Raw genomic sequence first — 19,335 nt, forward strand, 5'->3', positions numbered from 1 at the left:
TTTGATTACCTATCCTAATTGTTGTCTAAGTAGCACCTGTAAATGTTATTCCACATTCGTTTACTGCAACAATCATCTTGTACAAAAATTTATGTTGCTTCTTGGGGCTGTCGTACCTGATGAAGATTGGACAGGCAATATTACACAGAAATCGACTATTCAGCCGCTTCGACCAATTATTTCCTTGCCTTGGCGTTTCTCAGTTGGGCCACGGTCAAGTCACAGCAGAAGCGCTTAGCAGGCAAGCAAATCGCGAGAAAACGTAGGCGCCATCTGACGAGGCGCTTCTGGTGTCACAACCACATCAAAACCTGACCTAACCTTATATAACCGGTGCGCCGGTCTCGACACCAGAAGTGCTTCGTCAAGTGGTGTCTACATGCAATTTGGCACCCTTAAAGGGAAGCTGAAACGGTTTTTGAGAATTCCAGGTTATTGAAGAATTCGAATCTGTCAACCTTCTAGATAAGGCATGAAAAGTATTTTTGCACTAGCATTTAAAATGATGTCATAATCATCGATTAAAACGCTACGATGTTTAGGCTTCTTCTCACTACGTTGGAGGAGTGCGGGGAAACTCGGCAGTGACGTCATTGTTGCCGAAATTTAAAATGTCCGCTGCTTACGCCTGCATGCTGATGTGTGTCGTCAGATGGCGCCAAACAATGCATCGTGAGCTTCACCTTCGATGGCTTCGGTTTTCTTCCATGGAATAACCGTTTCTTCGCTGGAAACGTAGGGCCGTCATACATGACGTCATTATCGGGGCCTTTGCCCGTCGCTGTGCACTTCAGAGAAGCCTGAACGCCGACGACGACTTTATTCGGCAATTACGCCACCATATTAAATGCTAGAGCAAAACGATTTCGCAAGCTTTACGTGCACGTTTCGTACATTCGGCAACCTTAAACTCATCAAATTCTAAAACCGCTTCAGTAGCCCTTTAAGCACGCGTTGGGGGAGAAGGCGGTTCCCTTACTTTTGCTTATGGCTTTCGTCTGCTGAGCCCGAGTACGCGTGTTCAGTCCTAGCCGCAGCGGCCGCTTTTCGATGGAGACGAAACTCAAAGTGACATCTGTGTGCTGTGCGATGTGACAGCGCATTGAAGAGGCATTGAGGTGGTGTAAGTTAATTCGGAGCCCTCCACTACGGTACCTCTTTCTTCCTTCTTTCTTTCACTCCCTCTTCATATCTTCCCTCACGGTCCACCGAGAGTGAGACAGTTACTCGGCCTTACCATGTCCTCACGTGTTACCTGGAACGTACAGAGAAGCTCCGAAGGGTTCATAGTAAATTAAGAGCACTTTCTGCAGGGGCTAGTTGGTTTTGGTTCATAATTAAGTTTTACGGCGCAAAAAACAGACAAGACACATAGGTAGGTGACAGGACGGCACTTCGTCCTGTCACCTACCTGTGTGTCTCGTCTGTTTTTTTGCGGCTTAAAATTTAATTATGAGTCATAGTAAATTAATTGGTTTTTCAGGTGAATAAAGGGTACAGTAACTGCGGGTGCATAACAACCAATAACTTATTCATGAAGAAAGGAATGGAAGAACAGTAACTGGGTAGGGCCGCCGCGGTGACTCAGTGGTTATGGTGCTCGGCTGCTGACCCGAAAGACGTGGGTTCGATCCCAATCGCGGCGGTCGAATTTCTTTGGAGGAGAAATTCTAGAGGCCCGTGTACTGTGCGATGTCAGTGCAGGTTAAAGAACCCCAGGTGGTCGAAATTTCCGGAGCCCTCCACAACGGCGTCTCTCATAGCCTGAGTCGCTTTGGGACGTTAAACCCCATAAACCAACCAACCAGTAACTGGGTAGGGATGACGAGCTGACAGAAGATTCGACCTAGTGGAAGGCTCCGGATCAATTTCGGCTAGAGAAGATTCTTTAATCTGCACTGACATTAGCACAGCACATGGGCATCCTCCTGCAATTCGTCTCCATCGAATGCAGCCGTCGCTGCCGGTAATCGATCCCGCGACCTAAGGCTCAGAGGTCGGACGCCATTATCACTGAGTCAAAGATGCGGGTGGGAACGACGCATGCCCTTAGCTTATGAGAGGAATTTTGAAAGCAAAAGCGGTTCGTGAAAACACGCAAGACGCGGTTCGATAACTAAAAACGTGCCTCACTTACCACGTTGTCCCTATAAGCAGCCGACCTCAGCTGCACTTGGTACGTTGAGCGCCATCTGAAATAAAAAGTGGCAGACGTAGCATTGAAATTGCGACGCAAAAACCATTCCAGCTTTGTCCGTGGAAAACGCCTCGTGTATCGGAACGACAGCCAAAAGTGACACGGTGTGTTGAGGCAGAGCTTTGTGCAGAAGGCAACGATGGACGGCTTGCTTAAGACGATTCATGGCACTCTGAGAAAAGCATTGCTTGTTTCAAAAACCATAGCTCAAGTAAAACTTTGTAGACACCATGTATATAGCCCACTACTGTTTCCTCTTGTGGGAAGGTATTCGCCTTCCACACAGTCTCAAGCCCAGCTTTCCTGGACATAAGCAACTATAGCTTCAACTGTCGCCGCCAGAATGAGTGAATACCACGCAAGTCTTTTGCGATATCTTCACTTGTATTTAAGAGAAACCTTTTGAGGCAGTGATGTTCTGCGCAGATATGTTAATAGCGATGGCCTACGGTCCTTACTCCTAAAAAATGTGAGTTAAAAGATGGTCCCTGAGCTGGAACTATGGCATATTTGCATTGAATAATTTTGAGGGCCATAAAAATCGACGGGGTGTACCAATTACTCCAATTTTTTTATGATAACTATGGATGTTCAGCTCCATGGGGCACATACATGCTGGGAGCCGCGTGAACTGAAAGTGTTTGTCCAGGCTTTCTAGGCTTGAGTAAATGCTCTGAAATAAAAGGTGTTGTAGTGTATAGGCAAAAAAATAATAATTTGCGGCGCATGGCTATAACCTGTAATAATGTTATTTTTCTACAAAATAATATTCATTACATTGAACAAGAATAGCATTCAAATTAAATTAATTTAGATAATTAATTCGCAATGTAATTTTAAGGAAACATTACGCTCCAGACCAGATAAGAGTTTAAAGTATGTCAATTCTACGGACATTTTCAGTCCTGACTCATTACGATGTTTGAAAGCGTGAGGTCGGGCGGTGTTATCTGTCGTTGCTGAGCATATATTCATGAAAGGGAATAGATCAATGAAAGAAGCCTTAGACGTTCATATTATGCTGTGTAGAATACGCCTGATTATGCTTTTGTATTGTTTTGTGCTGTTATTATATTAGCATAGTATTAATTTCTTTGCAGTTCGTTTACCTTGTTTGCAGCTCCTCCTCAAGTAAATGTCCAGTAGGGTCCCTTAAGGGCAAATAATGATTGCGATGAATATGCTTGCCTGTGCAAACACACACACTTAGTCATGTTCCTTAGGTCTTGTGTGAAACTTGTTCAAGTGCATTATAGCCCATTTACAAATGTCTTTACAAATCCTCAAAAGTTACTTAGGATGCTGAACACGTGAACATACAGCTGGAGAACATTACGTCGAACACGCTGCGAGACCTTCTCAAAGTGCAATACTTGTCATCATGGTTTGCTTGTATGTTGTAAGTTGAATTTGCGTGTTTTTCACACGTGGACTCCAGTTGTATACAGAATGCAATATACTTTCTTGCCATTTAGTGGACCTGACATTATGCATGCAATGTGCTTTCATGTAGAGATCTGTCAGTGAAGGGGGCATTTGGCACCGTAAAGCCTTTTTCTACAGACTTCCTACATCGTGTAATGATCACGTAAATAAACCCCTACTCTGCTGTATTGTACTTGTACGCCGAAAAGAATACAATTTACCCAGTCGGTGCCTAACGGCGACCACTGAAGCCACTGCGGCCAGGCCCAAAACGATCACCAGGGGCAGGGGCCGGACGACCATGCCTGCGTACAAGCGCATGAATCAAAAGGCTGCCTTTAGTCGGTGCGCTGAATTAGTCAAGCGACTTTTGTCCTAACATGTAAAGCTGGGCTAGTTGAAGGGTGGTCGTTTCCAGAAGAGTGAACAAGACGACACGACTCAGCCTACCTGAGTTTGGCGTAGGTGGAGGAACGGCTTTTTCAGGCATGTGCAGGGGCAGGCTTTCGGCCAGCGCCTTGTCGATGGCGACGTCGGCGTAGCTCTGCTGGGTATCGGCGCAGTACATCGAGAACCAGTTGAACTCGTTCCAGTGGCGGCCTTCGGGAAGCTGGATGGTGACGTCAGTCTTGTCAACACGCCCAACCTTTCCCTTCCTGCGTTAACATACGTATATGGGAACCCGGACTCGACCGACATCCATGACCAGTGTCTTAAATGACAGAATAAGTTCCTCACTCGCCGTCGAAATCTTTGATTTGGATTTCTTTTGTTCAATGAAACTCCAGCAAGGGGCTGGAAGGGACCTGAAGGTATTACTTATAACTGTAGACTGTGATCCACCTTCGTCCGCTGACTACTCGCGCCCTTCGTTCACGAAACGACGGTCCCATGCTCATACCCGCACGCACCTTGCATTGCCAATGGTTGTTCCGCCTTGCAAAAAGCGGCCACCGCAGTGAGTGTTATCTTCCTGACTCGAATGAATTCACTTATTAGCGCCACGACGTTGCACAACAGCTCAGCGTCGGGCAACTTCTGGTTTTGCCGCCCTTGATTTCAAAACTACTACAAAACTACGCCGCATCTTTCCCTGTGCCTATCGTCATCCGTAGCTGTGCGAGGTCTTTCGGCGCTGCCTCTAACTTCACTGCCAGTTCTGCAGCCGAATGTGCTGCATATAAGAGCTGGGCAGCGCCCCTGATATCCTTGCTCTTTTGGCGATCGTCATTAGTTGTGCCTTCGCCGTCTGTTACGCGCACGCCAGTTTAATCTCTAGCAGATTTACTTCGAAAACATATCAAGTGCACTTTTGTTAGCTGCATTATTGAGAACAGTTTGAATTCGTTTCTTTACACTTATGAAGGCGTTAGATACAAACACTGTTTTAACTTAAATAACTAATTCATGAAGGAATATTACAGTGAAGGTTTCCCAAAGACATGACTGAATTACAAGCACTAAGGCGTACTTTTAATATAAGAAGTAATTCAGCTATTTTTTATTTATAGCAGTACCATGTATTAACCGCTTGCTCGGGGTTGTGTAAGTACTGAACAAGTGAACTGACGAATCACGTTCGCCACTCTATAATGTGCAGAATTTTAGTACGGAAGGTATAAGTAACAATGAGTATCTAAACGAAAATAACGTTACAAAACACTGAGAAATGTCAGAGCTCTTCAACTTTAATTTTGTCGCTAGTAGTCGCAAAGGCTTTCCTCCTGTGTCATGCAGTGAGCCAATAAAGGTCATCTGAATAAAACACCCTGGAATACAGTTCAAAGGACGTTACGGTGTCAGACGCAGTCAATTCCCGTGAGTTTGCACAACATACACACGCGAGGTACCATGGCATTTCAAGATTGTGTTTATGACGTCACGCGGAGTCAGTAAGAGATTAAACGGTTCTGGAAACGCTTAAACGATGCCAGAAAGAAAGAGTTGAAGGTGGGAGTGGAAGAAGGGAGGGATAAAGAAGCGCTGTAATGGAAGGCTGCGGAATAATTTCGAACACCTGGGGATCTCTCACGTGCACTAGCGTCGCAAAACGCATCGGGGCGTCTATTGCATGCTGCCTTCATTTAAATGCGGCCTTCACAACCGAGATTCGAACACACGACCTGATGCGCAGCAGGCGAACGCCAGAGCCACTGAGCCGTCGCATGCGCTGAATGCCGCACAAATCTGCGGTCATCCATAGTTCTACTTACTCCTGGCCGTTGTAGGTGAGATGCGTCAGTTCTTCCGGCTTGGGTTGAGTATTAGGGGCCGCCACGAAAGTCGCAGCTGCGAAAAGAGTGCCAACAATTTCGACTATTTAAGCTTTCCTGGTGAAAAGTTCCATATGATGGCTCCTGTAATAAGGGAGTAATTACTCATTGGCATCCACCCGAGCGCAGCCATACGGCTACAAAGGAAAGCTATACAGCTTTCTCAGAAACTTCGTAGTTAAAGAAAAATTCGTCCTGGTCCAGGGTTCGAACCCAGGACCACCGCTACACCGGAGCAGTCGCTCTACCAATTGAGCTAACCAGGACGGCAAGCTTATGGTAGGACGAGAGCGAATTGATCAATAACTCGAAGTGGGAACTGTGTTGGTCAAATGTTTAGGGGAATCCCCCAAGGTGGAGTAGATTTGTAATAAGGGAGTAATTACTCATTGGCATCCACCCGAGCGCAGCCATACGGCTACAAAGGAAAGCTATACAGCTTTCTCAGAAACTTCGTAGTTAAAGAAAAATTAGTCCTGGTCCGGGGTTAGAACCCAGGACCACCGCTACACCGGAGCAGTCGCTCTACCAATTGAGCTAACCAGGACGGCAAGCTTATGGTAGGACGAGAGCGAATTGATCAATAACTCGAAGTGGGAACTGTGTTGGTCAAATGTTTAGGGGAATCCCCCAAGGTGGAGTAGATTTGTAATAAGGGAGTAATTACTCATTGGCATCCACCCGAGCGCAGCCATACGGCTACAAAGGAAAGCTATACAGCTTTCTCAGAAACTTCGTAGTTAAAGAAAAATTCGTCCTGGTCCGGGGTTCGAACCCAGGACCACCACTACACCGGAGCAGTCGCTCTACCAATTGAGCTAACCAGGACGGCAAGCTTATGGTAGGACGAGAGCGAATTGATCAATAACTCGAAGTGGGAACTGTGTTGGTTCTGTGATGGCTCTTATACATGTTTTCCGTGTGGGCCACGTATGTAAACCATTTGAACATATTTAATCCACACGGACAACACACACAGCATATATGGAAGCGTCTAAGCCCCTACGGACTCCGCATGACGTCATAAACATAATATATAAGTAAACTGTAATCCCTACAAAAAGGATAGGGGGACCATGCGGAAAACATACGGACATTCGTATGTTTTCCACATCATAGGGTCTTCTTATTCATATAATTCCATATGCACGGTTCTTACGGAATCTTCCACTAGGGGGGCTTCTGGACAATTAACGCAGTGTTTTGCATATTGTAGTACTGAAACGTTCCGTATGAGCCGAGCGTACGAAATGTGGCGATTCAGATCCCGTAAAACGAAATATACGCGGAGGTCTGCGTGCATATGATTTCCGCAGAGTTTCTAATTCCCTCTATGAGGCTTCCATATGACTTTCGTATATGGGCATGCCGTCATACGGAGTACGTATGTATGTTTATTTCCCCCTGGCTCTGTACGCTTAGTCAGTATACAGACTCACCATGCTCCATATGGTTTCCATATGAGCCACGCAAAAACAATTCGGAAAAACAGGAAGGAACCTTTACACGGAGAGATTCAGCAGTGTAGGCCGTTAACCTAACCTAACCTAACCTAACCCAACCCAACCTAACCTAACCTAACCTAACCTAACCTAACCTAACCTAACCTAACCTAACCTAACCTAACCTAACCCAACCTAACCCAACCTAACCCAACCTAACCCAACCTAACCCAACCTGTCGGAAGGCTCGAAACTTAATTGAAAACTGACGACAAAGCATTGAACACACTAAAATTTGACAGCGAGGGGCAGCCCGTTTGGCCGAAGTCGTGATAATACTCTGCACGGACGTGTGCCTTTGTAACCTTCAGCCACAATGCTTTGTGAATGGAGCGCAATATATTCAATGCACGGCAAACTTATGTGAGTCCGGCTTTCATGTAAAACACCATTGCTTCGTGATCATCTCTTGGGATTTGAGTTATAGTGTCTTCAAGCCTGTACGAAGCGTTTCGCATGTTCTTGCTAAATAATAAATAAATACACCACTATAGATAAGGCGCAGTCCAGGAGGCGCATGGATCAAGTACGAGTATTAGAGAGCATGGACAAAGCAATTGGCTCCGATTCCCTTAGCGGAGTTTTGATTTCGTGAGCTAAGACTTATGTAACGTACTGGGGAGTTATGAATGCAAAAGCCTAATAATGAACTAAACTATGGGCCGTGATGTCCGTGTTATTATATCCTGACAGCTTACCGTTGCTCAGGGATCTATGCATACGGAACATGATCTTCGTGTCACGGAATTTCTAGACAAAGTGTAGGTATTTTTCCTTTCGTACTAGTCACCATGACTGGCGAAGGTCGCAACGGAATAATACAGCTGAAGTGCCGCCAGCTACAGATGACGCCTGAAGTACGCGTCTATAAGGGATCCTGGACAAAGGACTAGAGAAACGGAAAATCATGGCAGGGCGAAAAAAAAAGAGGCCAGCCGATTTCAACATAACTTTGTTTTCCAAGAGCCAATCATATTTCATGATGGTATGGTAATGTATGGCACTGTATATGGTATGGCGTTTCACGTCCTTATGCGACACGTGGGCTATGATGGACTCCTTAGGGTAGAGCTCCGGATTCACTTCGACCACCTCGGTTTTTTAACGTGCAATGACATCGCACCGCTCGCGGACAATTTTTCACTTAGCAGTATTACGCGATAGCTCTACCGCAGAGGTGTTCTGGTTTTGTCGAGTTAGTAGTTTTCATAGCAGTAAGGCGCCCGTAGTGAATTGGAGCTCAATGATGCCACCAATACGGCATCACGTGATCACCTTCAGGCCAACGAGAACAAATCATTCTGTGTGTGTCGCTAGAAGACGTAAGACAAAGACGAGAAACAAGCCCACTCACAAAACGTTTGGTTTATGACTGCGTTTTACTTGTCCCTTGTCAGCTTCCAACGTCTGTCTGCGCTTGATTCGCATCATGCAGCACCAACTAGGTCGTCCCGCAAACTCTTGTTCAGTAAAGCACTGCCAGGATTACCTACAGGCCACTCACTATGCACCATCTGTGTGGCATTCATGGTACAGGGTGTTTACCGTCCTGAAGTTGCACATACGTTTTGATAGGAGCCGTAGTGGAATGCTGCAGATTTTCAGAATTTTGGGCTCTTTAAGGCGCACCGACATTGTACGCGGGTGTTTTCGCATTTCACCTCCATAGAAATCTCCCCGCCACTGTTGGGATTCGAATCCATGTTCTTGGGCACAGCAAGCGAACGCCATATCCCTCACAAGAATTCCTTTAGTCAGTCTATAGAATGTCCGTTTGTCAATGCAGTGTATAGCCTTTCTGATGACAAATCCTACGGAGTACTCTATTGACAATAGAAATCCTAGAGGCAGTCTGTAGACTAGGAATAGAAAAAAGAGATATCTATAGGGAAGGAAGTATAGTCTATAAGGAATCAACAGAAAGTCTATCGACCATTTTTAAGGGACACGAGATCACCGCGGGAGGATGTCCCATCTGTAACCCGTCACTCAGGCCCATCGGATGTGAACGAACGAGGGGGTCCTGTCTGGGGTAGAGAAATGGTGAGGCGGTAGCTATCACTTTTCCGTCTTTATAGGCCCGCAAATCGCTTGTTGCGTCTACTGCACCTGCTCTTGCTGAAGGCACTGTCATCAACTCTTCTGTTGTTCTATTGAATTTTATAGCACATAAGGTGTCTGACGCTATCAGGCGCCAAACTGGGCCTCGACTTACAGGGGCACTGGGCGTCGTGCTGGAATCCCTTGAGCAGCATGATGCCGCTGTCCCTGAGGACCACCTCGTCGGCCATGGTGCCACTCTGGTTGCCGCTCAGCTTTCCCAGGCTCTGCTCCGTGGGCAGCACAAAGTCGGCCGGTATCTGCACGTTGCCGAACTCGCTCTGCGGACGGTATTCGTGGGGATTAGCATAATGGTAATCACCTTCAAGTCAGTTGCGTACTACAATAGACAAAGACATCTTCGTAGGAAATAGGCTTATTTGTTGAGGAACATATGCATTGTCATTTACTGTAAGGGAAATATGGGAAACTTCGTCTATTCATATCCCGGATGTCCCAACTTACTGTATCCAAGTTCCTAAAAGATGGGGTCTCTTAGGCGAGTGATACCAGCTGAATGGCGTTGAAAGTTTTGTGGCACGCTCTGCAGTATTTGTTTCGTTCTTCAAAGTTATTTGACTAGCAAAGACCAATTAGCTAACGTCTAAAATATAAACCTTCAGGTAAAAGTTTTCTCAGAAGTTGCAGAGTGTGTTGAATTACAGCGGATAAGAATGCCGGCGAAATAATAATAATAATAAAAAAAACTACCACGATATAACGGTGCTACTTGAGCACCCCAACACGCTGTCTCTGAGAACAAAGTCCGCTCCTCTCAAGAGCGCTGTCGCCGAAATGGCTTTACGTTTGCAGGGGCCGCCGTATATGCGCCAGCATCTTCACATCCGTTAGCGGGCTTTCTTTTTAGGGCGGTAATATATCTACAGAAATGGTACCTTCCTGTAAAGATTACAGTCTGCTGTTTTTCATGATGATCTACAACTTCCGAATTTGCATTTTTTCTCGTAGCCGCAATTTTAAGTCAGTTAATTAACTAACATTGCAGAAATAAAAATACTCAGACTACGGCACAATACTCTCAAAGCACTCAGTTGATTTCACTCTCTCAGGCTACTCCTTCTTCTTTAAAATCTTACACTTAGCCGAGATACAAGGTATACATCTCACAAATATCATCCCCTCCGCTCAAGGCGTGGTTGAGGTGCAGAGTGCAACTATTACCACGTGTTTCCTTCGGACACAACATTGTCCTCCCCGGAAAAGGGCCAAGAATTTCCCCCCTAGAAGCTAACCATATAAAGGGACACTGAGGAGAAATTGAAGTTGGCTTGTATCGACAGAATACCACCTCCTGATTACAAAAACGCCACTCATACTGACAACGAAGCTCTTGTAACGTAGAAAAGAGCAAGAACCAAAATACAGGTATCGCCGCCACAGGCCAAACTCGCAAGTACAAGCGTGATGACGTCATAGGACAAAACAGTGTTGCTAGAACCAATGGTTCCAGCGACACTGGGACACGAGAACCACGAATCGCTGAGGCGCAGCCAATGCATGCTCAAAAATCCTTGACGTCGCCAGATGGCGCCACGTACCCGGCAGCTACGCGCGCGCCTGCAGCATCGGGACCAATCAGCACCTGCTCACCAGCAGTAGACGGGCTCCCGGTATTCCGCTAACGGTAACAAGGTACACGGTATGCTAAAGGTGTCTATTTGCGTATTTGCGAGAACTTCGTAAACGACTTCGAGAACGGGATCCATCGTAACGCTGGCAAAACGCCGGTGCAAACGTAAACGAAGCGACGGTAGCGACGGCCGCAATAGCCGATGCCTTCAACGTGCGGCCGGCGGTAGCTTTCTTTTCGGCTGCTGCTAGGCCGCACTGCTGGCCGCCAGAAATCACGGAGTCTGCGTCACGTCATGTGCACGTCATGTTTCACGTCACTTAGTCCTATGTCGTCATAAGAGAATCTCAAGTTTGAATCAGAGCGGCGGGAAAAAACTTTTTCAACTTCGAATCCAAATTTCTTAGAAATAAATGCGTCTTTCGCTGCCGGCCAAGTGGCGACAAAGCCATGAAATGCCGAACTATCGGATTTTGCTTTTTTGCTATCGGATTTTGCTCTGAGCTGAAAGTCAATGGGGTGAATTATGCTGGAGTTTCACTTGCCAATATGCTGATTGAACACTTTTTAGCTGCCGGAGCATACCGACCCTCTGCTAGCTGTCATTCAACTCGGACTGTAGACTCATACTTACCCTCTTGCAGTACTGAATCTATATTTTTGTCCCCTACTTCAGTGGATGAAGTTATTTCTATCATTAATTCTTTTAGGAACACCTGCTCACCTGGAGATGACGAAGTTGCTGCTTTTCCTATCAAATGTGCTGTAAATATTATTGCTGGCCCTCTTACGCATATTTGTAACAGAATGCTACTTTCTGGTGTATTCCCTAGCAAATTAAAAGTCGCGCGCGTTACTGTTTTATTCAAAGGAGGCAACAAAAATGACCCAAATAATTACCGTCCTATTTCGGTATTGCCTCTGTTTTCGAAGTTAGCTGAGCGTGTACTCTATAGGCGACTAAACAATTTCTTACAAGCTAAACATCTTATCTGCCCCCAACAGTATGGCTTTCAGGCCGGTAAATCAACAGAATCTGCTCTGTTAGATATTAAGAACTCTATAATTAATAATTTTGAAACTAAGCTTTTTTTTGTTGCAATTTTTCTTGATCTGCGCAAAGCTTTCGATTCTGTGCTACATACAATACTGCTCCATAAATTAAAGACTTACGGGATCCGTGGAGTGGCAAATTCACTTTTGGAAAGCTATCTAACTGCACGGATACAGTACACTCAGATTCATGATTTAAAATCCAGTTTTGGTATGATAAAATTCGGTGTCCCTCAGGGTTCAATTTTGGGACCACTTTTATTTATTCTCTATATTAATGACATTGTAAACATTCGATTAACTCCTAATATCATGATGTATGCCGACGATACTAATGTCTTTTTTTCCGGCTCTAGTCTCCAAGTAATTGAACACCAATGTAATGCCTGGCTTGAGGAGTTAACGGTTTGGCTCTATGTTAATCAACTTCAATTAAACGTAAAGAAAACAAAGTTTATGCTCTTCCATCCAAAAAACAAACCATTAGATCATCACATCAAACTATTTTTTAATGACTTTAACATCGAGCAAGTTCATAGTTGCCGGTTCCTTGGTGTGTTTTTTCGTAGCGATTTTGGTTGGACTGATCATATAAACTACATTAGACTAAAAATGGCCAGATCTATTTATGTTATTTATCGTGTTAGACATCTCCTCCCACTACAAGTTAAAAAACAGTTATATTTTGCTCTTGTTCATTCTCACCTGGTGTATTGCAACCTAGTTTGGGGTACATGCAACAAAACTGATTCATACAAATTGCTTTCTCTCCAGAAAAGAGCTCTACGTTTATTAGGTTCAAGTTCATCTGTTGAAGCAAATATTTTCGAAACATTTCATGTTCGCAATTTCTTTCATTCATACAATTTTAGTTTGGCTCTTCACATTTTTTATAAAGTCAAGCATGACTTTAGCTCTTTTTCTAATACTTATAACTCAAGAAACGTTGCGTATGGTCTACGTTCCGTTGCCCTATCTACTGCAAGACCCAGAACAAATTATGGTAAACAAACAACCGATTATCAAATTATAACATTGTGTAATGCCTACCAGTCTCTTATTCAGATTGCTTTAGAAAGTTATAGTGTGTCTGTATTCAAGAAAAAACTGACGATTCTTTTCCCCCCCGGTTAAATTTAGCTAATTCTGTATACTTAGTTTTTTTTGAGTGTGTATTTGTGTTCTGCTTTTTTTTGAATGTGCATATTATGAAATGTTTTGTTTATTGTAAATTGATATTTATTATTGTCTATAATTAACTATTTGCTATTGTGATCATGTTTGCTCATTGTTTTTTATCTTTTGTCCATTCGGCCCCCGTTTCCATGATGTGTGATCGGGGTGTAGGCCTTGTCAGGAGGCATGCTTGGTCTACCTCCTTTAGCCTCACCTCGAGGGCATATTGTATATAATATGGCCAAATAAACATACTACTACTACTACTACTACTACTACTACTACTACTACTACTACTACTACTACTACTACTACTACTACTACTAAAAAATATTAATAGAGCTCTCCTCACTGTCCCTTTAAAAACTGGCATGCAATAAAGAAGTGATGACAATGAGAAGAAAACGTCCTGTGCGACGGACGGAGTGTTCCTCACCTGGAATTTCTTGCAGTAGATCCCAAACGCCCGGTACTCGGTGATCTTCTTGGGCAGCCTGAGGTGCACTTGCGCCTTTCTGTAGGCCTTTAGGATCTTGGTGCTGCGATGCAAAGCGGCCGGCAGACGGAGCATTCTAGTTGCGCTTCTAGACCGACCCGCCTTCTAACATTGTTAACAGCGCTGGACTCATTGGACAGTCACTACTTTACATGAAAATGGCGGCAGCTCTTGGAAAACATAGTCCGCTGATGCTGTTGTATGAAGAAATGGAAGCCATTAACTTAAAGGGTTATTACCTTGCAGGAAGTTTCTCAGTTTCGAATTTATTTGCAGTCTTCGCACCAGCTCTGTACAGACAGCATGCGTGACTCACTGCGGTTCAACTCCACGCGGGTCACTTAAATCCAGACAATGTGCACATGAGGTAACCTCTACGTCCCTTCGCAACGCCTCTATTAAAAAGGCGCAAGTTTAAAACCCCGTATTGTTTATTTATCCAATACTATAGCGATATCGTGAATCAACATTCTGAGAAAGAATGAAAAAATTTTCACAACTACTTGAAAGAGTAGCTTGTGCATCTACGCTCCTCGAGGACACCAAGCGGGCTTTAAATGAATACTTCAGGATGAAAAATCACTGCAAGAATTGGTGTCTCTTAGTTAGATTATTGGCTGTGGGAGCCGTGCTTCTTTTGAGGAGTGCGATGATTTGAAAGGCTTTCCGCTGAATGCAGCAACTCATCAAGCGCCATGACACCCCTAGGAACCGGACGCGGAGAGCGTCAATTGCAGCATAGCGATAAGTGCCTTGGGTGCTTTTCATACAAAGGTAAAAATATGTATGCCTTTTTCCCCTTTCAGGGAACGGCAAATCTTCGCCAATACTCCCTCACCCACTGAACTATCGAAATAGCGCTTTCAGTCAGCTGACAGCAATCTCAGCCACAGCATTGTGTTAAGCGTTGCCAGCTACTCCGTTGACACTAACACAGCAGTTTTGAAATATGCGGTTAACAGTACCACGAGCTCAGCAAAATTCTCGAACAGTGCTCAGAGTAAGACAAGTCATACGAACCCGCCGAACTCGTCGGGCAGCTGCTCTCCTTGGTCGTCTAGTTTAGAACCTTTCCCTGCCCAGAAGTAGGCCGCTGAGGGTAGATAAATGAGGAATATTGTCCAGGCACGGCATTTCTGCAAATATCTGCTATTCTTTCTACGACAAGGTTAAAAACGGCAGCGGTACTGCACAGAAGGAGTGTACCGGACCCTCCAACACGAAACGGGACATAGAAATATAGTTTGAGTATTCAGTTAACAATAACTCAGTAATCATGTGTGCCAAGAACAGTTTTTCTAGTTTTCTGATTAGTTTGCCTATTGGTGTGTAATATGGCTTATGAAGATCGAAGCGCTGGCCTTGTGGTAAAGCATCCGCCTTGCATTCGGGAGGAGCTGAGTTCAAAACCTACTGCCGCCGGGCATCCACCGGTTTTCTAATGAGTGCAAGATTTCCCCCGGCCTAGTGCTCGGCTTTATTGGAGAGAAATGCTTGGGAAAAGGTTCTTGGGCCTAATAGTTTGTCATATTAGACTTTGACAAGTGAAATAACCACGAAATTCGATCCTTTTTTGTGTGCAAACCGTTTGTTTCATTTCCTTCAGATGCGACCTGTACAGGGCTAGCCTTATGCCTCTATACCACGTGACCTACGTGCGCTAACATTTTTGGGGTTTCGCCGACTAAGTCACATGTGGGAGCAGCCGGGGCACGAAACTGCCGCTCAGAGCATTTTTTGGCATGCAATACATTGCAACGAAAAATAAAGTTAATTTGAGGCCTTATTTCCAAACGACTAACTTCGTTTTCGTTGCATTTGGTGCCCTGAAATCGGTCGCTGCTGCTGGTGACGCAGCTCAATAGAAGATGACCCGCTGGATCTGGCAAACCACGCCCATGATGCCACATCCTAACCAAACGCGTCCCAGCGCGATTTCACATTAGCGGACTTGCGACACCAGCAAATATTGGGCATTACAACGCGTTTAGCATGACTGACCAACTTGATCGCCAATGCTACTCTTCTTCGTGTTTCAATGGCCGATCAGGGAAGCATTGTGACACGGCCGGGCTGGATGCGGCGGCGGCTCCCCGTCCACACCGGCCGGGCTTGTGATTGGCTGTTTTCACCCCCTGTTACTCTCGTCACGATAGACGTCTCCCCCATATGAAACGAAAACAAATAAAACATAACAAAATGAGATAGCTAGTTGGATTTCAAGCGCTCCGGAAGTAGAATTGCAGCCCGACTGCAGCAAGCCCATTTCGGCGCGCACAGGCTTTCAGGCTGAGGGGAGGCCAACGCACCGGGGCCCTTGCCGTCGTAGTTGAAGTCCGTGATGACGATGCTGCTCTCGCTGGCGGCATACACGGTGCCGCTGAAGCTGTGCTCGTATGTCGTGACTGGTCCGATGAGCTTGCCGTAGTAAGCGCCGGCGATGCCTGGGAAGAGAAATCAGTTCGCGTCTCTAAAGGACCATATCAGTAACCACAAGTGACCGGGATGAGATTCGAAAACTTTCGTATATTCAGTGCCCGTTAAAGACCGCTTGCGGTAGATATGACACCGGAGTACTTCACAAATGCGTACCCCACTACCCACGGTCTTTCTGTGGCGCGTCAGAGTCCACGAAAGCAAAAAAAAAAAGAAAAACTGAAGAAAAATAAAGTTGGGCTGCATCGAGAGCTAAGCGCTTTGTAAAGAAAATGAGACTACTGTCACTAAAACTGAGCCTTTATAAGTAAAAAATGCAAAAAGAATGAAATAAAAAATAAAATGTACCACCACGGCCCGTTTCCGCAAACTAACTGCAGAGACGCCAAGAGAATCTTTATCGAGCGGATCCGTACAGTAAGGATCACAGGGGCTAAGCTACGCAGCCATTAATTTCCCAACAGTGATCCAGGAGTCCTTCTGGCTATTGACGCACCAGTCTGAATTGAGTGGCGGGTCGGAAATGCTTAACTTTTAGATCCCGTTCTCTCAGCAACAAATTCGTGCCTGGCTGCCCAACAATCATGAAGAAAGCCAAAAAGAGCCGTGCAATTTATTTTTACTAAGAGCAAAAGCCATCTGAAGATGGACTCGGTGTCCTCTCAAAACAGGTCAACTACGTAGAACTGTTAAGCCGTAATGCGTTTTACAATAATCGGCATAGGTAAGAACCTCGCACGCTTTCTTCTTGACGCAGTGCTAATGGCTGTTTAATGTCTGCAGCATTTTTGAAAGAATCAGTTTGGTTTGGTTTATTGGGGCTTAACGTCCCAGAGTGACTCAGGCTATGAGAGACGCCGTAGTGGAGGGCTCCGGAAATTTCGACCACCTGGGGTTCTTTACCGTGCACTGACATCGCATAGTGCACGTTAAAGAACCCGAGGTGGTCGAAATTTCCGGAGCCCTTCACTCCATAACAATTTTGGGAGTGGATAGCGTTCTTCGCAAAGGGAATGGACACAGGAGCCTCACATTACAATCTGCAAATGCACAGTGGGAAGCCATTGCAGCAGCGAGTGTGTGACTTATATGAATGTTCATTTATGACGACGCACCTGGCTGCGACTAAGATATTCGGAGTGCATGCGGTGGCTGTGGAGCTGAGGGAAGATAATGGGAATGTTAAAGAGCCTTAGGGTAGAACGGAGAGAAAGGAACTCACCTCGAGAGCCAACGCAGACCAGGAGGGCCAGGGTGAGCACTCGGACATCCATGGCGTGGCGGACTTATGACGAGGATCGGAGGCCGTACTGCGAGCAACAAAACCGTGGTTACTGCTGCTGTTTACCTCAGTAGAAACGGTACGTACCCCAATGAGGGGAACTCGTGAGGCAGGAGGACGTTGTTGTTCTTATCCGACGTCCTCTTAAGCAAAGGCATAGGGCTTCAACATCTTCTGCTTCTTCTTCTGCTAGTACACTGAAGTATCACCCAGTCACACTGAGGAAGAAAGCTTTTGCTATTAGTACGGTATTTGACGTTCTTCCCTATCGTGAACACGCATATCCCATCGACAGTCCGAGCTTCGTCCGAGAGCGTGCCCTCGTTTTTATTCAGAGAGACAGAATCAATTTATTTGGGATTGCTACAGCTGCTATCTTCATCTTGTAAACAGCACATACCTACTCTGCATGCACATCGACCAAAAATCCTGCCGTGATGTCTTAACGTTCGAGAGGATCTTTCTATAATGAAATCGAGATTGTTATTTGGTCTTGGTCAAAAAGTTGGAAATGAAATCTTAGGAATTAGGTTAATAGTTGAACAACGGCAGTGCACTTTACGTTGGAAAAAGAAGTCCTAAGAGCAAACAATTTTGAATATGAGCTGCGAAAAAAATAAAATTATAGGAAATGTTTAAGGAGGTAGACATCTCGGTTTGAAAAAGAAAAGTCGTCAACTTGTTAGCGCCCTATACGCTTTGTAGAGCGCCCATTCTTATTAAACCACGCCCAAATGCAGGAGCCCTAAATGAAAAAAAAAAAAACTCGGCAGAGACGCTTAGGTCTACTTACGTATGAGAAAGCGTAAGCTTGCCCCGTGGACGCCTCCGGTCCTCACCACGGGAGATGGTACACAGCCGCGGTAGTTCACAACAGCAACACAGTTAACGGCCTCACCTTCAGAGCCCGCAGTGCAACACAAGCAGAAGAGGTCGAGATTGCTCTCCCGGCCTCACATTCAGATTCAAAATACATAACCAACTCGCGAGGGGCCTGTCGGAACGTGAACAAGGCTGCACTCCCTTCCTAGCCTATTGAAATCTACCAAAACTGCATACGGGATAGACACCCCGCACACCGTTACCTTATATGGACCCCTGCTCATCAGGGGTTGGCAGGAAACGAGGCAGCAGACGCAGCCGCGCGCGCGCTCTCTCACCGGGCTGTTTTCTCCTTCCCACCCGATCAGGAACCCGATTTTAATCCGGTCTATACCTTCAAAGAAATTACAACCTACTATCAAGATAGTCATCTCCTTTACCTTCGCCCGTGTAAAGGCCTGAAGGCGGATGAGCGGCTCCTTCTCCGCCTTCTCACCAATACATTGCTGTGCCCGGCAGCACTAAGACATTTTGACCCCTCCTTTAGCGGCAGCTGCCCGCACTGTATTGCGGTGTCTTCGGACACCTATCGCATGGTTTTCTAATTTCAATTTTTAATTTCAATAGGCCTCCGGCGTTCATTGGCGTCGGCGTTGACAACTTTGCAGACTGCGTTGATTTTGAGGAAAAGAAAGGCGCCTAACTGGCTCCCAGGATCAGTGGACACCGCAACCATGCTTTAAGGTACGTAGCGGTGGTGTCCACCTGGAAAAACCTGCTTTCTCAATATCTTTCGCCCTTAGCAATGCGAAACCACAAGCAATTTTAGAAGCAATTCTAGCTGAGCCTTATGGTAAAATGGCTCAGATTTCACCTCTAACAGGTGGCGCCCTGCACCGCATGTGGCTTTGATGCTATGCCATGTGACTGGATGACGTCACAACTGCGTCCTTGACAGTAATGTCCGCCGCTGCGCTGGCTG

General features: G+C 45.6%; 1 protein-coding gene across 1 annotated transcript; it reads right to left on the reverse strand.

Moving 5' to 3' along the window:
- Nucleotides 1-1,244: 1,244 nt before the first annotated feature.
- On the reverse strand, nt 1,245-17,523 carry LOC149331623 (protein Skeletor, isoforms B/C-like). The gene is made up of 10 exons (XM_089557380.1): nt 17,472-17,523; nt 16,123-16,257; nt 14,834-14,906; nt 13,754-13,856; nt 9,613-9,778; nt 5,836-5,911; nt 4,073-4,278; nt 3,844-3,927; nt 3,307-3,348; nt 1,245-1,255 (listed from the first exon to the last, which is right to left on the reverse strand). Exons 1-10 carry the CDS (start codon nt 17,521-17,523, stop codon nt 1,245-1,247), a joined length of 948 nt encoding a protein of 315 aa, XP_089413506.1.
- Between the last annotated feature and the right edge of the window lie 1,812 nt (nt 17,524-19,335).

Source organism: Amblyomma mixtum, chromosome 8 (genome assembly GCF_055824585.1).
Source record: "Amblyomma mixtum isolate Tamu chromosome 8, ASM5582458v1, whole genome shotgun sequence".
NCBI lineage: Eukaryota > Metazoa > Arthropoda > Arachnida > Ixodida > Ixodidae > Amblyomma > Amblyomma mixtum.